The 22004-nt window shown below is 39.1% G+C and overlaps 1 protein-coding gene across 2 annotated transcripts; it reads left to right on the top strand.

The window, feature by feature from the left end:
* Nucleotides 1-914: 914 nt before the first annotated feature.
* LOC100690786 (atlastin-2) lies at nucleotides 915-21196 on the top strand. 2 transcript variants are annotated; one of them, XM_005474314.4, is made up of 15 exons: nucleotides 915-1185; nucleotides 11110-11282; nucleotides 11476-11682; nucleotides 13574-13708; nucleotides 13877-13981; nucleotides 14100-14150; nucleotides 14241-14297; nucleotides 14529-14621; nucleotides 14864-15002; nucleotides 15616-15743; nucleotides 16251-16307; nucleotides 16391-16462; nucleotides 17079-17510; nucleotides 18665-18840; nucleotides 19234-19375. In XM_005474314.4, exons 1-14 carry the CDS (start codon nucleotides 1113-1115, stop codon nucleotides 18800-18802), a joined length of 1860 nt encoding a protein of 619 aa, XP_005474371.1. In that variant the 5' UTR covers nucleotides 915-1112; the 3' UTR covers nucleotides 18803-18840; nucleotides 19234-19375. The 2 variants fall into 2 exon arrangements, with proteins under 2 accessions (XP_005474371.1, XP_005474372.1); XM_005474315.4 differs by lacking the exon at nucleotides 18665-18840 and having other exon boundaries at nucleotides 921-1185; nucleotides 19234-21196.
* The last annotated feature ends 808 nt before the right edge of the window (nucleotides 21197-22004 follow it).

Raw genomic sequence — 22004 nt, 5'->3', positions numbered from 1 at the left:
AAAACTCCTTTGAGTTGTCCAACTATCTTAACTGGCTCCTTTTCAATAACGAGGAGTAGCAACTCTACTCTGAATTCCTCCTGAATGGCCCATTTCCTAATGCTATCTGAAAAGGAAAAGCCCAGACACCTTCAGGAGGAAGTTTATTTTCCCCACATGTATCTACCATCTCATTCTTTCAGTCCTCTACCTTGGCTGTGATTCCCACTGTTTGTCCCTCTGTGGTATCTTGCAGGATCCTGGTAGGTGAGGTTTACTGGTGCAACTTGAGTACCTGGTCAGTCTCCCTTGAGTATTTTAAGAGCTGACTGTTTCAACTTCTGCTCTTTCTTTATTGACCCAGCAGCAGTTTGGGAATGGCCTGTCTACCAGCAGTTTCTCTGTTGTCTGATGGAGGCAATGTACAAAGCATCTGGTACAACTGGTCTGTTGGCCATTCTTGCTTATGCTGTTGCTGGGAAGAGCAAAGTAATAATGTACAAAGAGCCGAAAGAGTAACAAGTGTTAAAAGCAATGAAAAGTGTCCATTGCAGACCAGTACAGCATCCACACTGATGCTAATGATGCACCAGACAACAGCAAGACCTAAAGGTATTTGAACTCCAGTTGAACAGCAGCAACTAATTCCCAACCTAGAGTTCACCATTTTATAAGTGAGCCATGGCCTCTAACTTGGAGGTGCTAATCCCCCACGAAGGTCCTGATCTCTTCAATAAATAAAGAATAACTATACTTTTTAAATTATATTTTTGTAGTAAACAAACCCTAGATGCCAATAGAAGTGCTTTCAATGCCCACCAGGGGGCTGCAGCTCACACTTTGGGAATCACTGCAACAGGGGGTTGAGAGAACTCAGGGGGTTGCTACGCCCCTGAAATCAGACTTTATGCTGGTGTCAGGGGGACGAAATTTAAAGTTTAAATTGGTGCAATGATTAGTTGAACGTGTGGTGTAAAATAATTAAAGAAAAACTTGTTTTGCCTCTGGGATATCTGTAAATAGTTTGCATTGCTGCGGCAGCAGCCACGGGGCGGGATAAAACTTCAGCAGAGTGCGCGAGAAGAAAAAAAAGCTCCTTTGACGTCAGCAACGGTAGGTTTCAGTAGTCCAAGATGGCGGCGGAGAGCGGGTTGGAGAACAGAACTCACTTAGAGAACAACTATAACCACACACTCGATGGCAAAGGTAAAGTATTTTTATTTGTGCGAAAAGACGTGTGACAGCGAGCTGATGAGGAGAGTGAAGCCGGGACCGCGTTTACGAGTTAAAGTGTTTATGTTTCTGTGGTCTTTGTCCCAGTCAGGGGGCTTTACCGTTAGCCAGACGTTTCTGTTTTCAGTTGGAGAGACCCGTGGTGTCCTGCCAAATGCGGTACCCCGGCCAGAATGTGTCTGGTGTAGCTCGCAAACACAGAGGCAACTTGGTTTAAAGTCTGCGAATTTTACTTGAGTTGAAATGAGTCTTATCGGGTTTTGAGTCCTTTCTGTTAAAGTGTAGGTTTTTTCTTAAGTAACTTCGGGAGAAAAAGCAGCTGTAGAAAAGTGGTGCAACCCGGATACAAAATTCAAACGCGACACCTGTTTGCTCGTTTGTCCGGGCCGTCACTTTCACCTGGTTTCAGGAAGAATCCACGGCTTGTCCGCGCTTTTTTTTTTTTTTTTTTTTTTAATTTTCCACATCCTGCATGCTCACTTTGAGCTGCCTTAAAGTGCTTTCATTCTTAAGTTTGAAACCAATGTCCTTTAACCGGATTGTAGGCTATACAAATCGAGTAACGTCGCGCTAATCTCATCCCACTAATGACTGGGATATTTTTACATACCCTATAAGTAGTCTGCTCACTTTGTTAGCAGACCTAAACAAGGTAATTGCCAATCAGATCTGCATTTGCTTATGTTTTTTCGCAGAAAATAAAAAATAAGTAAATCATAGCCATGAATCTATGAAGATAATGTAGATCGTATGTCTCTTTTTCATTTAGTGTTTTTTTTGTATTGAATTTTATGTATTTTGCATATTCATTGGCAGAGTTATATCAGCCCATTGCCATTGAGTGTAGTTCTGATGTTAATAAGTCAGAGCTTTGTATTACAATTTTAACACACACGCGAGAATTTAACGTTTTCCAGATGATAATATGTCTTTGTGATAAGCCTTTTTTTCATCCCAGTGGGCAACTTTTATTCAGTGCTGAGGAAAGTGGTTTTGCCATTTGTTTTTATTTTCCCTCCCCACACAGATAACCTGAGTAAATACAATATTTAGTTTTTAAATGAGGATGTAATTTATTAATGGAAAAAAGGTTACCTACCTGGCCCTGTGTGGAAAAAGTAAGTAGCCTCCCTTATAAAATATGACTAAACACATTTGTTGTAACCTTTTACTAGTCACACCCAGCCCTGATTACTGCCAGACCTGTTGAATAAATAAATTATGCAAACTGAACCTGTCTGACAAAGTGAAGTAGGCTAAAACGTCTTAAAAAGTAACACATCAAGGCACACTCTACTGAAACTCAACAAATGAGAAACAAAATCATTGACATCTATCAGTCTGGAAAGGATTACAAGGCTTTGAAACTCCAGCAAAGAGCCATTATCAACAAATGGAGTAAACTTGGAGCAGTGGTGAACTTTCCCAGGAGTGGCCTTTGGGAAAGTATTCTGTGTTTTGATGAGACAAAAATTTAAACTTTTTGGAAGTCAGGATCTGGCCGACTTGCTCTAATTGATGGAACCATAAATTCTGCTCTCTACCACGAAATCCTGAAGGAGACTATGTGACTAGCAAGTTCAACCGCACTCACATTATACAGCAGTACAATGATCTGAAACACACCAGAATAGTCCAATTCTGAATAGTTTAAAAATAATTGTTTTGGAGTGACCTAGTCAAGTCCAGACTTAAATCCAATTGAAAGGCTTTGGCATGACCTTAAACAGGTTGTTCAATCTCAAACCCTCCTGTGTGGCGGAATTAAAGCACTTGCGAAAAAAGAGTGGGCAAAAATTCCTCCACAGTAAAGTAAGACTCATTGTTATCGCAAGCCCTGTGTGTGGCACAACCAGGTATTAGGTTAGGGACCAATTACTTTTTCACACAGGGCCAGGTGTTTTGGGGTAATTTTCCATTAATAAATGAAATCATTTAAAAATAAATGTTTTTATGTACTTGGATTATCTTTGTCTAATATTACAATTAGTTTGTTTTTAATTATAAATCAGAAAGGGCCAAATACTTTTTCACAGTAGAGCAGGGCGATATGACCAAAAATATTTATCACGATATACATTTGAAAATTTGCGATATAACTGACGATATAATTGACACTAGACAAAATACGTTACAACTCCACAACTTTATTAGTGCAAAAAAAAAAAGTCAATGTATTTTCACTTAAACAAGCAGCTGTTTTTTATGTGCATTAAAGTTGTATACAAATTTTACAGTGCAAATGCAAATTTCTTGCTGACAGTTTAACCAAAAGGCATTTCCAGTGGAAATTGGCCGACATATCCACAGAACTTAAAGAGGTTATACACACAGTACGGTAATACTATGTTGAAGCACAGTACGTATCACTCCACGAGGCTCCTGCCTACGATAGCCATAATGCTCCGACAATCCATCAAGCGGTGCGGCTTCGTAGCTTAGCAAAGTCGTACTAAAACATTTGACAGATGTATACCACATAAAATCGTTTCGACGTCAGTAAACACAACCAGAATTCATACATAAGGCACACGGGATTATAAGGGGCACTGTCGATTTTCAGAAAAATTGAAGGATTGATTTTAAGTGTGCCGTATATTCCAAAAAACACGGTAATAACGACGGCCCGCTAGCATGCTCTACCAAAAATAGTGCTTTGTTGTGTATCTGACGGACGAAAGCTAAACTGAAGTTGCAGCATTTTTACAAACCAATTCTGGTTCATCTGTTTCATTCAACGATCCGCTTTCGCCCTCCTCATTCTCCGTCGCCGCCATGCTTTTTCCGCCATGTGGGTATGAAAACAAAGGCACTGCGCATGCACGTTTTACCCATATTCTATCACGATAATTCATTTTCTTATCGTTGCCCAACATTATACCGGTATTACCGTGGACGGTATGATATGGCTCAGCCCTATTTCACAGTACAGTATATTTCATTGTCTGCTAAAACTACATAGCCTATTACCTCAATCTGTTATAGCATAACTTTTTAGATTTCATTTTAGGGTACAAAAGCTTTTGACACCCAGGAAAGGGATTGTGACCTTCCCCCAAAAGGAAAAATCAACAGTATAAAAATACTTTTAATCAGTTTAAAAGTTGGGCTTTGTTTACTTAACCTTAAAATATATGTTTCGTTATCAAATAACCATAAATAACACGGAAAAACATTTTGTCAAGTAAGGTAACTATTTACATCCTGTTTACATCAATAGATAACCCCCGAGAAAGTGATTTAGATTTCATATAAATAGTCTAAACCTGCAAAAATAAATAAGGCAACTAAAGCTATATTCCTTTACAGATAGAAAGAGAGGTGTGGAATGATTGATTTCACCCTGCAGCAAATTTTACAGGAAATCTGCCATTATTTAAAGGTCATGCCAGGCTAAACCAGCAGTTTGCATAAAGGCAATTTTCATTTTACCTCATTAGGACTGTGCTCAGGCAACAAGATATTCTTTTCATGTTCAACCCTGTTAAACAGACGGTTTGATAAAACATTGTATTGGCTTTTACCTGCAACAGTTGTTTCAGTAATACAGTGAACAGAAGTGGTGTGCTATATCTTTGCTACCAGTTGTGTGTAACAGAAAGGAGAGGCTGCAGCTTCACCATAAACCATCATATAATAGTTATTGGTCTAAATTGGACTGTTAACTTGCCCATGATACTTTTCACTGCTTTACTGAGCTGTGGTCATAATGGTTATGTTGAAACCTACAGTTAATGTTAAATATTTTTAAAAGCCTGTCACATCTTTCCCGTCTATTTTGTCATAACTTCAACTTGTTTTACAAATGTAGAAAATAGTCCTGTTGCCAGCAGTTTAATGCAGCGTACATTGGTTAAACCAAGCCAAAATATTTGACTGAATACTAAAGAGTTGCTGCTGTGACAGTCAGGAATCCTTATCGTGATAACCCTTATGTCTAGTTTGGAACACATCAGCTGACTCTGTGGCAACAACAGCATTCACTCCGGCTGCTCTTAATCTGCACTTTGTCCTCGCAGACTCCACATTGGTCTGCTTGCTGCAACTCAACATTTCCCCTTGTTGACTCGTGTCCAGAGAGGCCAAGTCAGGTTGTCTTTTAGTGTTGGAGTGCAGGGAATTTAGCATGGCTGCATCTTAATAGCCTACAGTGAACTCTTCCTTCTTTATGTATTGAATAAAATAGTATCACCTAGTAATTAACATGTATATTCTGGATGTGCTACGGCTGGAAGGAGGAGTTTTAACCGGGCTTGTGTCTAGCTGGTGTTACTAATCTGTGGTTGCAACAGATTTTTGCTTGAAATTTTCTCCCTTTTTTTCCCCCCAACACTTTAAATGCCAGTTTTGTCTCTTGTGACTCAACTAGAAATCTTATTTGTTAATTGTTTAATCATGCTTGACTAACTGGATATGATGTTTTCTTTTTATAATACAGTTTTACTCCCAAAGGCCATTTTCTTTGTAATTTTTGCGCTCCTACATAGACATTGCCTGTTTAAAGTAGGAAACATTCCCTATTTAGACAGCTGCTTAAGTTACTGGACTGTAGCTTTATCAAAGTCTGCTTCAGATGTAGTGCAGGAGTTGAGGGGAGGGGGTGAGGGCAGGGAAGCTCATTTGGGATATGCTGCTGAGATGTAGGCTACCTTGCATACTATTCTTGCACTTGATAGTTAAAGATAACTGTGTAATGCTTCGGAAACCTTACTGCAGTAACCTGATGTTCACCTCTACAAATGACAACATCTTGTACTATGCTATTGTTTCCTCCTTTACATTTCTTGTTAATCCTACAGCCATTATTCAGATTTCGACGGCATAACTACAGATCACTGCAGGCACACAATGCACAAGTATTAGTTCTAGCAGCAGTATTGGTCAGTTGCAGACTTGCATACTGTACAAAAATTGAGCACAGAGGAATAAATTTCCCTTTAGCGTCCAGATTGTGTTTACATATCGCTACAGTGCTGATTAGAGCTGACTACACCACAAGCAGCGCTGGTTTGCATGGTTGTCTTACACTTTGCTTGTTTACATCTTTCTGTCACAGAAATCGAGATGTTTCAATCCATCCCGAGTAGCATTGGAGCATCTCAAACAATAGATAACTGATGTGGATTGTTTCACATTAACACTTACACTTATTAAAAAAATAAGAAGAATTTGTTTTCTAATGTCATCTAACGAGGGATCTAGTGTTTAAATGGCTTGTCAACTAGTCATGCATATCTCTAGGATTTGTGTGCTGCTTTATGCTTGTGTGATGCAAATTCCTCATCATTCTAGCACTGTGTGTCAGGGAATCATGTAGGCCAGTTAACATCTGCTCTGTGCCACCATAAGATAACAAGTTAAGGAGGCTAATTTTAGGCCTGTCCTCATTTTTTGGAAGCTGAGGAGCAGGGCAGTGCATTTGCTAATATATCATGAAGTGTTAGTGTTGTAGTGAGTGCACATATCAGCAGAGCTAGTGGGGTTTTACTGTCTGTTATGGTTTCTTGCATACTCGGCCTATATTGTTTTTGTTTTGCAACATAGGCCCCTCACAGTCTTTGTGTAGGTCTCTGTAGTCTGTGCCACTTCATTCTGCTAAGTGTTGCTTTGGTCTTGATGGAAACCTGCAGTGCCAAGGACTAAGGAAATGCTCAGGGCTAATTTGTGTGCAGAGGAGATTACTGTAACTGCCCTGTGCTTACAACACCGCTGTGGCCCGTTTGCAGCTCCAAGAGGGTCTTTGGGTGTCCTATTTACAGTTGTTCTCTTAAGAAATATCACCTGATGTTCTCAAAAGCTTAAACTGTTAAACAGCTGTAATTAATCTTCAGGTTATTTAAAAAAAATATTGATTGTTGGCTTCTCCTTTGTGAGAAAACATAATAAACATTGTTGTTGAACCCTGAAAACCTAGCGTGAGGTTTCAAAATATTAGACTAATGGTAAAGTCCAAAGTAGGGCTGTTCGATATAACGATATATATCGGATGACGATAGAAAAACGTCTATCGTTTCATTTTACGCTATCGTTTGTTTCGTGGTGTCGCAAAATAAACTGTTTACGGCAATATTTTTTCATCATTTTGATGGTCACTGTAGTGGCTATATTAATTTCTTAAAGTTCTCTCTTTCTCTTATATTTAATATAACCACACTACGGACGGACAAGCGCTTGTTTTTTATGCGTTTTCGTTAGCAACAACGACGGTAAAACCATGGCGTGTCCGCTTGTTTATTTTCCACATAAACCTTTCACAATAAAGCTCAAGATCCTGTTGAGGCTTTTCAAAATAAAACGAGTCACGTGAAAGATGCAGAGTATTTACGGATGAGAAGCAAAAAAGAGCCGTCAGGTGCTAAAAAATAAACCTTAGACTCAAACGTTAGAACAGACTTTTCTCCGCAGCACGCTGTGTAATAAATACTCACAAAGAAAACGGCGGCAGTTACAACCTATGTCTAAAAATGTATCGTTTCATGCATCTGTTAAAACACTGGACTCCAGGTACACGACGCCCAGCTGGAAACACTTCACGCAAGTCGAGCTGCCCGAGATTCACAGAATTTACAGGAAATGTTACATTTTTGTAATTTATATCGTTATATCGACGATAGATGTCTTAATATCGGGATATGAGATTTTGGTCATATCGCACAGCCCTAGTCCAAAGATCCACATTATTAGTAGAAGTAAAATATTACAGAAAGAAAAGAAGCAAGACATCATAGATGAGGAGCTTAGAAGTCCAAGTATCACACCATTAGAAAAGTTTGACCCATTACCACTAGAGCTGGGCGATATAAGATTTTTTCATATCACGACATGTTTTTTTCATTTCAGGCGATAACGATATATATCACGATATAAGCCAAATAACTATATTTGAAATAATCAGCAGCTTGTTTTGATTTAAATATTTATTTCCCATAATAAGTTCAACAGGGTAGATTTGCAAATATTGCAAACTACACAAAGGGCAGCCGCTAAAGCGTTTAAGTTTCAAAATAGAACAAACAAAACAGACTACTAAATTGTCAATTCCACTTAGAAACAAAATATTAATTCTAAAAATCTTAGTTTGTTTTACAGAAGATCAGACAAAATTGACTAACTTGTCAATATCAAATAAACTGAGAACTAAAAGGAAATTCTCAATCTCTCCTTGTTGTATAGCTTAGCTTTTCAAACAGTTTTAACAGTTACTTTAGTCTTACAAAAGCCGAATGACGAATTAGCACTTTCAGTCAGAGATTGAGCATGCACCGCTTTATTGTATTTCCAGACTTGCTTTCGGCACAATTTACAATGCGCGCTACTCTGTTTTTTGTCAGACTTGAAATATCCGAAATACCTTCACACTACGGAACTTCTATGGCCTTTCCGTTCGACAATCTCTCCGGCATTGGAACCATCGTCTGTTTTCTCTTCGATAACCTTCGGTCACGCTCTCGGTTGATTTTTCTCTAGCGGGCACACTCATTTCCTCCATTACCCAGGCGGCACGGCGGCTGGCTGCTTCCCAAACAAATACACAAGTGCGGCTTGGCACTTGTGCTGTATGTAACAAGTCACGTGACGTGATGCTGCGGCTGTGATTGGTTCAGCTCTGCACTACTTAATTTGGATTGGCTGTTCTTTTTTTTTCTTTTTTTTTAAGAGCGCAAGAGAGATGAGGCCTATCGCAATAGTTTAATTTTTCTATCGAGAAAAAGTTATTTCGCAATACATATCGTTATCGTTCTATCGCCCAGCTCTAATTACCACAGAACTTTCTACAACCTTATATATTTCAGAAATGGAATTATAAATATATTATATTTACTTCTAATTTATTATAGAAGTAAAGAATTAGGTAGACAAATATAACAGGAAAAAGGTTCAGTTAAGTAAGGCAGGACACATTCTTTGCTTCAACGATATTTGGTCAATCACGCTTGCATGCAAAGCCACTCCCAAATCCAATTTTGAGCTAGGAGAAACTTGGTTTAAAAATTATTTTGAACATTTAAAATGTATACGAAGTTGAGCTTAAACCCTAAGTCCACACTTAATGGGTGTCTCTCACAGGAAATACTGGTCCTTAGTTGCTTTAAAAGTTCTGCAAGAAGTTGAGGCGTTATTTCTATTATTTGTGTATTTCACAATCTAACATAACTGCCCAAATGGCTGCCGATCTCAGCTAGTTTTTAGTACGCTCTTAAACAAAGAATAATCACCTTTGTTGCTTTCCACCATTGCTTTCCTTGCTGCAGCTGCTTATATTCTCTAAAGCACACCAACTGTTCTGTGCTGGCTGTGTTCACTGCTGGCAACACAGCAGTGAACACAAGTGTCACAACTGAAGCCCTCTGTTAGCTGATGTTCTGGTCATATGTGCTCTGAATATTTCCTGATTGGCTTTGTTTCCCTGAGAAAAGATCTGTTACCAAAGTCATTTTCAAAAACATTTATTTCCTCTTTTTTTTTTAAATATTTTTTTAAAATCTGCATATTCTCACATTTGAAGAACAGCAAATAATTCAATTTTGGCATTTTTCTTGATTTAAAAAAAATAAATAAAAATCTTTTGTGTACATGCTCTACCGGTACTAGCAGAACTTTTTTTTTTCGTTAGGATTTCCACTTTATCTAAAAACATGCTCAGTTTCCGTAAGAGGCCACGGACTCACAAAACAGACTATTAATTTCAAGACTTGACTTTCTTGTTTAGTGAAAATGTTCGACTGAAATTCATGTTATACATAAGTGATAGCGCTTCTTTTTAAAATAACTTTCTTGTAAAATGACTAATGGCACAGCTTGTGGTCATGAATAGAAGAAGTTGTGTATAATTCCTCCATTTGTTTTTCAGTTAAACACACTAGTAATGCATAACCTTCCACTTTCATAATTGTGATGTCTTATCTTGTATTGTCAGTTTTGTTACTCCTGATAAATGCTGTGTATCTTGATGGTGTCTATGAAGCAGGAGCTCATAGTTATACCTTTTTTTTTTTTTTTTTTTTTTTTGGGTAAATATCAGGACTTCGACTGAGGTCATGTACTTATCAAGAATGCCAAGCAAATTAGAAGAGACTGGTCACGTTGCTTTCCTGAAAGCTCATTTGAATCTTGTGACAGACGTGACTGAGACAACTTGGTATGAATGGCTAATCGCGTAAATATTTGAATGAGCAAGGTTAATACTTGTAACCCAACCTGTTTCATAGGCTGTCAGTAATTTATATTTAAGTACACGGTGAAGTGTGTACTTAAATAGAGTGTCGTTTTAGCCTTTACCTGTGAATATTCTGAATCTTTAAAAGAAAAAATGATAATGTTTTTGTTTTAAAAGATGATTTTGTATGTCATTCAAAGATGCAAGAAGCCATTCATCTATAAATAATAGATTTTGGAGTTCATCAAACTCATGTTTACTGCCTTTATGCCAATGATACGGGAAGAAATCAGTTTTTAAGGAAAGGGGTTTAAGAGTTAGCAGTAAATATTTACAGAAATTGGGGGAAAAAGGCTGAGAAGAACACTAAAAGCACTGTCCTGCTGACTTACTTGTCCTTTTTTTCCTGGCCCTGTGTGATTTTCAGCACAAAGCTATTTTAGAGCTTGACCTAGATGAAGGGAACCAGAGTGGCTAGCAGCATTTAGCCCAATACACAAAGCTGGAAAGAGTCCCGTCTTTAGTTTGATCCATGTGGCTTTTTTTTCTCTCTCCAGCTTTACAGAACAGTAGTCTAAAGGAAGTTATTATGTTAAAACTTCCTTAGAAATAAGGAAGTAAGCTTTTCCTTAGAAATTGAGCTGGCCTCAACATTCCCGTTTCTCACTTTATCTTTTATCATCTAGCGTGGTGTTATGTAACCGCTTTCATTTTAGCTTTTTATCTCCACTTGGTCTTAGGCTCTAAAGGTGTCAATGGATTCAAAGATTGCACCATTTCCCAACGCAAGGCTCCAAAACCTGAAGCGAAATCTGCAGATGACAATGATTTGTTTCCTAGAACCATGGATTTGGGCAAAAATATCAGTCCCACCCCCCAACCAACGGAAGGGAGTCAAGAAAAAGATGTGAAGGTTTGATGTGTTTTCTATCATATTAGTCTATTCATGAGATTTGGGATATGTAAATATAACAATACCTTTATAAATGTTTGACGTAAGCAACACGTAGGAGAATAATGTGACCAACTGAGTTCTTTGAGGGTCACTACAAACATCACCTGAACCTCCCTGGCAAACCTGACTGTTTGCAAACTTGTGTCTTCAGCCTGTGGAAGAGAAAAAAGTGGCCAGACCCATCCAGATTGTCCAGGCAAATGAGCACAACTTTGAGCTGAACGCCACGGCACTGGAGGAAGTCCTGCTGCAGAAACATGTGAAGGACCTTAACGTGGTTGTCGTGTCTGTGGCTGGAGCCTTTAGGAAGGGAAAGTCCTTCCTGCTGGATTTCATGCTGCGCTACATGCACAACCGGGTGAGACAACTGTTGTATTTACACTTTCTATAGTAGGGATTTTTTTTAAAAAAGTTTTTAAAGGTACAAATATTAGTTGCATTACATTTTCCAAATATTTAAAGAAATATCGACCAACATGCATTTCGGCAAGAATTTTCTGAGCTGTCTCTTTCTGTCTGGGGTTTGCATCTTTTTCTATCAGCCCGTGTGGCTGTTCTGGCTTCCTTCCACAGTCCATGACATGGAAGTAATTCTAAGCTGGCCATAGAGTATGAGAACATGAATGAATGTGTCTTTCTGTATTAGTCCTGGACATACACTGGAGACCTGTTCAGGCTGTACCCCACCCCTTTCCCTATAACTTCTAGGATAGGCTCATGAAAGTACGCTGTGTCAGACCTGTAGTAGTTGTTATTGTTGTTAAAGAATCATTCTTTAATCATACTGGTACAACCCGCAATATTAAAGATATTCTTTAGATATAAATAAAGACAGTCAAATTGATGTCTCCTCATATATAAAATTTACTACTTTCATTTGTACACAGTTTCACTGAGCTGAGATATACATTAGTGCTAATTTTGAACCCAAGATGTGTTTACATGAGCTAAGTAAACATACGAGTTTATCCTTGCTCAGAGGGTGACTATTGAGTAACATTTTCAGTCAGTAGAGATTGTGAAATTGGGTAGAAATGAACAAGGACAGCAGAGGACACTTCAACTAGTACTTGCATGCACAGGTGACGAGCAAAGACAAGTGCTTCCAGTTTTGATTTTGTACTGAGATACTTGCTGAACCAGGAGAGTAAGATTTGCAGTGAGGTCCACACGGTCCACGTGAGCACAATATCTTGTTCATTTCCTACACAAGTGTAAACGGTGAGTCTTTGAGCCCCTCTAACAGCAGTTGGACACACAGAAGCAGTCAGGATCACCTTACACTTATTTTCAAATAACACACACGTGACCACATACCAGGAAATACACAAGGGTGTTGTAAGTATGGTATTTCTCAAAGTTGTTGGGCATGAACATGGGCATTCATGAAGTTAATGTTAATTAATTCAAGTTTATTCATGAGTTAATGTTACCACTAGACTTAATAAGTGTGCGCAGCTTTTTTTCCTTTTTATTACAGGGAGTATTGTCTGCAGGTATTTATTATCTGTCATCACATCATACTTGGACACAGAGCACAGATATGTACTAATGGGGAATCTGTACTCTGACCTTTAAACCACACATTTGCTTTGAACCTGCATTTCCTATTTGTGGTCAGTGGGATAAACATTCATTGTCACAAAGAGTTACCATTAATTGACGTTTGTGCTCACAATCCCAACAGTTGACAGGCAAAAATATAATATGTTATATTATATTATATTATCCATCCATTCGCTTCCGCTTATCCTTTCCAGGGTCGCGGGGGGCGCTGGAGCCTATCCCAGCTGTCATAGGGCGAGAGGCAGGGTACACCCTGGACAGGTCGCCAGTCTGTCGCAGGGCCAACACACAGGGACAGACAACCATTCACGCTATATTATATTATATTATATTATATTATATTATATTATATTATATTATATTATATTATATTATATTATGTGAAATTCTACATTAAGAAATCATTTTTATTCATCTGTTTGTGCAAAAGAGATATCAACACAAGCTGAACAATGTTTAGTTCAAACGTGTTGCTGTAATCATCATAGATGCTATAAAACATGTTGATGGTGATTAACCTTTGGTTGCTTTTCCTTCGTTTAGCATACTGCCTTAGTCTTACATGCACCATCCCAGAAACGTTATGACACACTGCACTGACAAAAGACCTATTGGGCACCTGTGCAAATTTCACTTTTATCTTTTATCCTCTCCCAGTCTCATCTTGAGTCTTTCCTTTTCAGGATAAAGACTCATGGATAGGAGGTAATGATGAGCCCCTGACTGGGTTCACCTGGAGAGGAGGGTGTGAGAGGGAAACCACAGGAATTCAGGTCTGGAGTGAAGTGTTTGTGGTGGAGAAGCCTGATGGCAACAAGGTAGATGCAACCCCCCCCCACCCCCACCATCACCACCACCACACACACACCTCACCAGACATATTTATCATGAACAGTTATTTTAATCTTTTATTAATGAATTTTCAAGCATTTCAACACAAACTTGTGCTGAATGTGTTTTGAACTCGTTTCATCTCATCCCGACAGGTTGCTGTACTCCTTGTTGACACTCAAGGAGCATTTGACAGTCAGTCTACTATAAAAGACAGTGCTACAGTTTTTGCCCTCAGCACAATGACCAGCTCTGTTCAGGTGATACTCAAAGCATGTCTTTTCTTTGACTAAAATATCCTTGCATATTTATTTTAACATATTAAGACTTAAGTCTTGCATTACATTTAAGTTTTGTTTGTTTTTTTTGTTCTTTCAGGTGTACAATCTCTCTTCAAACATACAAGAGGATGACCTGCAGCACCTTCAGGTTTGTGTCATTTTGTTTCTTCTCCCACCAAAAAGTACCATCAGAATATTCAGTTCTTTCATCGTCATTTATTATTCTTTTCATATGAAGCTCTTCACAGAATATGGCCGTCTTGCAATGGAAGAGGTGTCCGAGAAACCTTTCCAGGTACTGGCTTTTTCTGTTCGCTGTGTGTTTGTTGCAATTCATGGTGTATGTGTGTTTGAGGTTTGAGTCAGCTCTTTTACTGAAAACAAATGTAGTGTGAACAAGTAAAAGTAAAAAATAAATAAATGAATAAAAATAGCCTAATTTATTTCAGTTACAATGTTGTGGTTTTGTTTAGTTTTTTCATAAAATCAAAGACATTCTCTGAGTATCTGTTCTGTTGTCTTTTAGTCTCTAATGTTCCTCATTCGGGATTGGTGTTTTCCTTATGAATACTGTTATGGAATGAAAGGAGGCAATGAATTTCTGGATAAAAGATTGCAGGTGAGAATTACATTTCAATGCAGATTCAGAAAGTAAAAGGGGGAAAAAGTGTCAGAGGATGCAGGCTTCTAGACAGAAGAAACCTACCCTACCATACCATACCCTGATGTTCACACATTGATTATTGCTTCCTGCAGCACAAATAATTTTAACAATGTTCCTGTTATGGATGGCGTATGTCTTCTTGAAAAACACAAAAAGTCAGTAACAAGCTCACATTTTCACCGTGTGTGTCGATGCAGGTTAAACATAATCAGCATGAAGAGTTGCAGAATGTGAGAAACCACATCCAGCACTGTTTCTCCAACATCAACTGCTTCCTCCTGCCACATCCTGGCCTGAAGGTGGCTACTAACCCAAAATTTGACGGCAGGCTGAGAGGTGAGAACAAGGCAACAGTAGTAATGTAGACTAATGGCTAAAGACGTGGTAGGTGCTGGTTGTACACAGAGCCTGCTCAAAACTTTGTAGATTGGCGCCTATATGTTGTAGCTGTGACCTCAGTCAGTGTCAAAACTGGTCTGTGGGTTAACTCTTGTTCTTACGGCTGTTTGCCCTTTAGGTGCCCACAGAGAAGACCAAATTAAAAACATACAGGGAGATGAAGTGATACAAAGTTGTAAACACAATGAAAACTGTCCGCTGCAGCCATTTTTGAGCTTCTCATGCTTCTTTTTAACTTTGATGGGAGTTTTTTGTTTCCTCCCTTTCAAGATGAACACTGTTGTCACTCCCTTTCCTGTTCAGGCCAATTTTTCAACCAGTCACCATGGGATTTATGCATGGCATAGTCCCTGTCAGGCTTAAAACCAGAAACTTGGGAGAGAGAGGATTCTTTAAATGGCATTTCTAACTTCAAAGATGATAGCTGTCCTAACCCCTTAATATTGATAAAAAGAGAATTACAACATGTCTTCAGAGTGCCAAGTTTTACTTCTAGGATTATGTTGCCAAAGCACTTTGGACTGAAATTACACAACTTTCCATGTTTTAGACATCAATGAAGAGTTCAAAAAAGAGTTGGCCCAGCTCGTGCCTCTTCTTCTGGCACCGAGTCAGCTGGTAGAGAAAGAGATCGGAGGCAACAAGGTCACCTGCAAAGATCTTCTGGAGTACTTCAAGGTAGTGCATAATTTTAAATAAATACCAGTCTATGACCAAAATATGACCTATTGTTCTTAAAATAAAATTACATTTAAAAAAAGACAGAGGTCTCAGTGTATACAGGATTACAGCTGCTTGCACAAATGATTCCAGTGCTTTTCATACTGACCTCCTGCACTACAAATACAAAGCTTCAAATTGTACACCCTTCTGCCTTTTTTGATAAATCACAAAAGCTTGAGAGTGAATAAACGACACACAGCTATCCAGAGCTTTTGGTAAACTGTGGTCTCACTGACAAAACTATTCAGTTCTTTGTCATCAGATTATGTTTTTCCAACTTTCTAAAACAGGTGTTCCAAGTCATACTTGCATTACATTATATTTAGGGGTTTTTGCAGTATTAAATACTTTTTAAAGATCACATCAGCGTTTTACTTGGAGTACTTGTTAATTCACCTACCTGACAGTGTTAACTGCAAGAAACACTTTTGTGATGCTGTGCCTTATTTTTCATTCCTACAGGCTTACATAAAGATCTACCAAGGAGAGGAGCTGCCTCACCCAAAGACCATGCTGCAGGTCAGTAATTGGGAATCTTTTAAGTCATCTTGTTTTGATTAGGGTTATGCTCAGTCTTTTTGTCTTTTCATTTTTTTTGCTAGGCAACAGCAGAGGCCAACAACCTGACAGCTGTGGCAGGAGCCAAAGACCTGTACAGCAAGAAAATGGAGCAGGTAAGGACCGGTTTATCCCTGACATTCATCGTGAATGAAGTCTAAAAGGTGCCCAGGTCCAGGGAGCAAATTGGAGAATATCACTGCCTGATTAATCAATCTGCACTTCCTACCTGATAATCAAACATTTTGGGCAAAAAGTTTCAGGCTACATTTTCCAGCCTGACAGTAGTCCCTGAGACACTGCCAGTGCAGTAAAAGTGTACCTGGATAGGAAAACCCCCCCACAATGAATAATAAAGTGATCTTAAGTTCATTAGAATTGTACAAACCCTGCTTTTGCCCTATCAATGCATTTCCATGTACGTTTGACCATGTTTCAGTAAATCACTGCAACCTCCTTCCTTTGAGTGCTGGTAGTTGTGATCGATCTAATTTTCATAGTATCGCAGTCAAGTATTTGCATGGATGCATTGAGTATATGAAAACTATCTTGCTGACTAATTTTACATGACTGACTCAGGAAAATACAGTAAATATTTTCCTGTGTAAATGCAATGCTAACGTAATAAGGTACCAACAAACCAACAGACTGACATGGAATTTCATACTACTTAGGAATAAACATTTAGAAGGAAAGACTTTCTCCTGATCTCACATTTCCCCCTCCCTACAGGTCTGCGGTGGGGACAAGCCTTACGTCGCCCCAGGTGACCTGAAACGCTGCCACGAGGAGATCCGCGATTACTCAGTGTCTTACTTCCGCTCTGTGAAGAAAATGGGGGGCAAGGAGTTTTGCCAGCGCTACCAGAATCAGCTGGAGTCAGAGCTGGAGGAAACCTACACCAACCTCTCCAAGCAGAACGATGGCAAAAACATCTTCTACGCAGCACGCACCCCTGCCACGCTTTTTGCTGTCATGTTCATCACCTATGTGGTGTCTGGAGTGACTGGTTTCATCGGCCTGAGCACCTTAGCCGCACTGGCTAACCTGGTCATGGGCGTGACGCTGCTGTCGCTCTGCGCCTGGGGTTACGTGAAGTACTCAGGAGAGTTTCGGGAGTTGGGAACGATTATAGATGAGGTGGCAGAAGCACTCTGGGTGCAGGTGGGTAGACAGTGTGAGAGGAGGGAGAAAAGTGTGTGTCTGTCTGTGTGTGTGTGTGTGTGTGCGTGCGTGCACAGACTTCAATAGACTGGCTTGGTTTTCATCTCCTAATTCTTTACTCAAAAGATAGACTAACAACCATTTGATCTAATAAACTATATCTCTGTTCACTGCATCACACAGCAGCAGCAAAGCAAGTGTTACTAATGGGAGAAATAAGAAGGCACTAACACTAACACACTACACGTAAGCAGGGACACGTGTATATATTCTGCATCCATAAACTTCATCATCAGACGGTTAGCACGAGGGTCTGTGCTGACGTCTGCGTGCCTGCTGGTTTTTGTGACCATATGAAGCATGGACTCGTCCATGGAGAATTTACATAAGACCACATTACATTTACATTCTGTGAACCAGGAATGACAACTATAATCTAGGCTTAACGGTGAGAAACTAGTGAAGGGAAATGACAGTAGCTTGCAGCCTAATCTGATGCTGAGATGAAGTGAGAGTAGTGTGAATAATTCAGGTGAATAATTGGTTATGTGGCTCATCTTGGGCCAGTTAATTATTGTCCTTCTAATAATATCCACAGAGTATAATTCTGATGTATTTGTTCTTACTGTTTTGTGTATTTAGTTTAAGTTGAAGGTTAATGTAAAAGTCATTAAGTTAACAGCTTATTTTTCTCCAGGTTCATTATATCTGTGCACATCTGGTATTTTTTTTTCCTTCCACGCTTTTCTTCCTCTTTGTCTACTAGCCTTTTTTTCCCTGTCCTCTTATCCTGTTACTCTTATATTCACTTCACCTTTCAGAGCTCCAGTGAAACCCAGCCAGCACATCCTTCATCCTCCTTTTGTTTGCCTCCCCTTTTTGTTTTTTTTGGTAATGTTTTTGATGTTCTATGACTCGTTAAACAACCTTCCTGTCTCTCTTTGTGCCTCTCCTGCTGTTTAGAGGATGGTAAGAAAGGTGAGAGATGTTGATTCCAGTTTTTGTCTGCCTACATCATTTCCTTTCTCCTCTGTTCTGATTTTATTTATCATTTTATTTATTTTTCCATCACTTCTTTCCCACCGCCTCCTCCAGTATCACTGCCTGATTCTCCTCTTGTTTAACACCCCTGTTCCTCCCTGCTGTCCTCTCAGGTCATTTCCAAACTTTTGGAGTCCGTCAGGAGCTGCCTGGCGTGGCCTATTTCTCTCCTCCCTTCCCTCCCGTCAGGAGCAACACTGGAATTCAAAGCTCTGTCTCCTCTCAACGACAACTACAAGAAGACCAACTAACTGCTGATCAGCTGGTGGATTTGCAGACTCGTAGACATGTATATCTTATATCAAAACCTTCAGTTTGCTGGCCTCCTGATTTTTAATTTTCAGTCTGATGATGCTGGATTTTTGTACTGGGTGTGAGCACAGAGCACGTCTGGGACACGGAGACTGCACAAACGGTTTATTTTTTTTCTGTGTGGATAGAAACAGAGGTTTTCTTTTTCCTTGGCTTTGTTGTGAATCACGTGTCTTAAGAGTTTTCAGTTGATTCCCTGGTCAGCACTTTGAAAACTACATCCTTTTTTTTTTGTCTTTGTTCCTTTTGAGTGCTTTTGTTCTCTAACCTGCTTTCTTTCAGTTTCTGTCTCCTTTATCGACTATTTGTAACTGATAATCAGTTTGATCGTCAGTTCATGCAGATCCTTTTTTTTTCCCTCCTCCTGCAGGTTCTGAAGCCAGTTACTGAACAATACATGGGGGATAACATGAGACAGACAGTGATGAACTCTATTAGAGCCAGCTTGACAGAACAAGGCTCGCAGCAAACAAGGTTAAAGACTGATTGACGCTCTTCCTCCTCAACTCTACCTGTTATCTTCATCATCCTCCTCCTCACTCACTCGGCGTGTTCAGTCCTAGAACTGTGAAACTAGTTCATCACCAAAGCTGACCCACTTTTTTTTGTTTTTCCTGCCAAATGTCCTTCATCACATAGCTGCCCCCCTCTTTTATTTGCCTGTCGAGGACTTGAGGCCCTCTGCCTGCTCTGCTCTTCATCGCCCCCCAGTGCCTCAGCTCAGATATTGCATGTTGACTGAGCAGAGTCCAGCCTCCTGCCAAAACACCTGACAAATCTTCTCCAGTGTGCCATGTTGCATTGTGATGCATACTGAAGGCTGACACACACGTACACACAGATTGATGCTGGTAGTGAACTGCACTCGTATCATGATTAAGCTGTAATTCAGGGAAAACTGACATAGCTGTGGGCAGCTGTTATCAGCATTGGATGCAAACTGAATTCATTTCGTCTTACAGGCCAGCTCAGTTTACTTCCTCTTCTGCCTGGTGATAGCTTGGCCTGCAAGAACAGACAACTAATCGACTCAAAAAGCTCATGAAGATGTGACGCTCAAGTTTCTCTTGATTCTACTGAAGTGAAAGTAAATTAAAATCTGAGTCGGCGGCAATTTAAAGATATTTATCTACCACTCTGAACTGAAAATGTGACTTCTGGACAAAAATCAAAGCTGTAATTCTTTTTTTTTTTTCTCTCTCTCTCTCTCTCTCTCTCTCTCTCTCTCTCTCTCTCTCTCTCTCTCTCTTCTGTCTGCCTCCTTTTATTAGTTTTCTGCACTACATTTGGAAGACAAGTTGATCAGGTAACATTTGTATAATCCACATCTGGGCTCCCATCTTTGCGCTTGTTTCATATTCCATGATTATCTCGTGAGTCTCAATCCTCTTGTTCTTTACGCGTTATATTTGGACTTCTTGTAACAGACCTGACAGAATTTGGCCCACTGCATGCTGTTAAGAGCAGCCGTGTTGTATCATGAGGAGCTTTTAGAGTCCAGCTAGAGTGAGGTAGTTCATTTTAAAGCTCAATTTAAGTCACACTAGTGCTGATTGTTTGCAGTTTTAGGACCTACAGGCTGTAAGTTTGACTGTTGCTTTGGGAGCCCCAGCTCAGATGTTTTGTACATTATTTACGGTAAATTTGATGCTTTTGTTCTTTTGTTTTTGTTTTTTATAAACCTAATTAAAGGATTACGTTTGAGGAGCTATGTTTGTCGACTTTCTTGCTGAAAGTTGGATGAGAAGATGCGCATAAAGCACCACTCAGCTGCTGGTTAGTTTAGCACAAAGACATGATTCAGGTGAAACCAGTGCCGGTGAAGCTAAGCTGATCAGCTTTTACTTTAACTGACACACATGAGTGCTGTAGGTCTCGTCTTCTCAGCTCGCTCCCCAAACCCCTTACCTGACACTTTACCTGCCTTTTTGTCGAGGCAGCTGTCAGAGCTTCGATCTCCAGAATGAGATGAATAAAATGTGCTTGACTGTTAGACAGGGTAGATTTATTTAGATCATTTAAGTCGTTACACTAACAGCTGCATCACATCTGTCTCTTTCACATCGATTCCATCCACTGTTCACCTTAAGCACCAGACCCGTACTGTACAGTCTTTTTTGTTTTTTATGTGTTCATACTACAAATCGGGCATGTACGTTGGATTAAATATTTAAATAAACTTTGTGTACATTTTATAGCAAATCAGTTGAAAATGGTTATTTTTTTGTTTTCCTCTCTTGTTGATCAACTTACCAGTCTGTGGTTTAAGAATAAGTCACTGCTGTAGGTTTAGTTTCTCCTCGTGAAGATCGACGTTAGCGGAAACGCGTGAATAGATCTGACAGGAAAAGCTTTTGATTGTGATGAGTGGGCAGGAGAAGGTGTCTGTCTGTCTTTTAAAGATATCTCTGGTAATTTATTTTTGAATAAGATGTTTACCTTAAGAATAAATCATCAACACAACTCTTTCGGCTCCTTTCTTGTCTTTTATTCCTTGATGGAAGCATTTAAAGGACCAGTAAGTCGTGTATATGAAGCCTTGTCCTAACTGGGAAATGTGAAAATTTTCTGCAGACTAACCAAGCCTTTAATCCAAAATCTGATCATCACACAAGTGTAACAAAACAAAAAAACACACTTTTCTTTGAAACACAAATTAAATGAATGCAATATGTTTGGATTCATTCATTCATTGAAGCCTTAGCTTCATTCTGTTGAATGAAACCAAAAGGATTAAAGATTCCACTGTGTTTATATATGTAAATATCTGTATTTACATATATAAACATTACAGGGTTTAACAAATGTGTAAAACCACCTGTGCAAAAACAACATTTTTGGAATCTGTTTAACCTGAAATCATGTTTTTATATACTTGAGCTGGCACTCTGGAAATCTGAGGTCAAATGAATAAGGTGAACAGTTCAACCACAAAACTTTTCTCTGTTGTGGAATAAAAGTAAACTAATTTGTCATCTTTTTAAAAAAAAAAAAAAAAATTACTTTAGCCTTTTTGTGGATGCAAATTTGAAAATTTGAATAATTATATTTTAGGGTTAAAAATATCATTTTGATGACAGGGCTTGTGCATACTGGTGAATAAAACATTTTAGTAATTAATGCTGTTGATTTAGGGCAGCT

The sequence above is a fragment of the Oreochromis niloticus genome, linkage group LG13 (assembly GCF_001858045.2).
Source record: "Oreochromis niloticus isolate F11D_XX linkage group LG13, O_niloticus_UMD_NMBU, whole genome shotgun sequence".
Taxonomy (NCBI): Eukaryota; Metazoa; Chordata; class Actinopteri; order Cichliformes; family Cichlidae; genus Oreochromis; species Oreochromis niloticus.
Note: the sequence above shows the minus strand (reverse complement) of the source record. Positions and strands in the feature narration are given on the sequence as shown.

Bases quoted from the DNA above. Each gene is read 5' to 3' on its own strand.
- LOC100690786 (XM_005474314.4), top strand. From the start codon at position 1,113: ATGGCGGCGGAGAGCGGGTTGGAGAACAGAACTCACTTAGAGAACAAC. The intron at 11,683-13,573 runs GTGAGACAACTG...TTTCCTTTTCAG, and splicing joins TGCGCTACATGCACAACCGG to GATAAAGACTCATGGATAGG. The intron at 13,709-13,876 runs GTAGATGCAACC...TCATCCCGACAG, and splicing joins AGAAGCCTGATGGCAACAAG to GTTGCTGTACTCCTTGTTGA.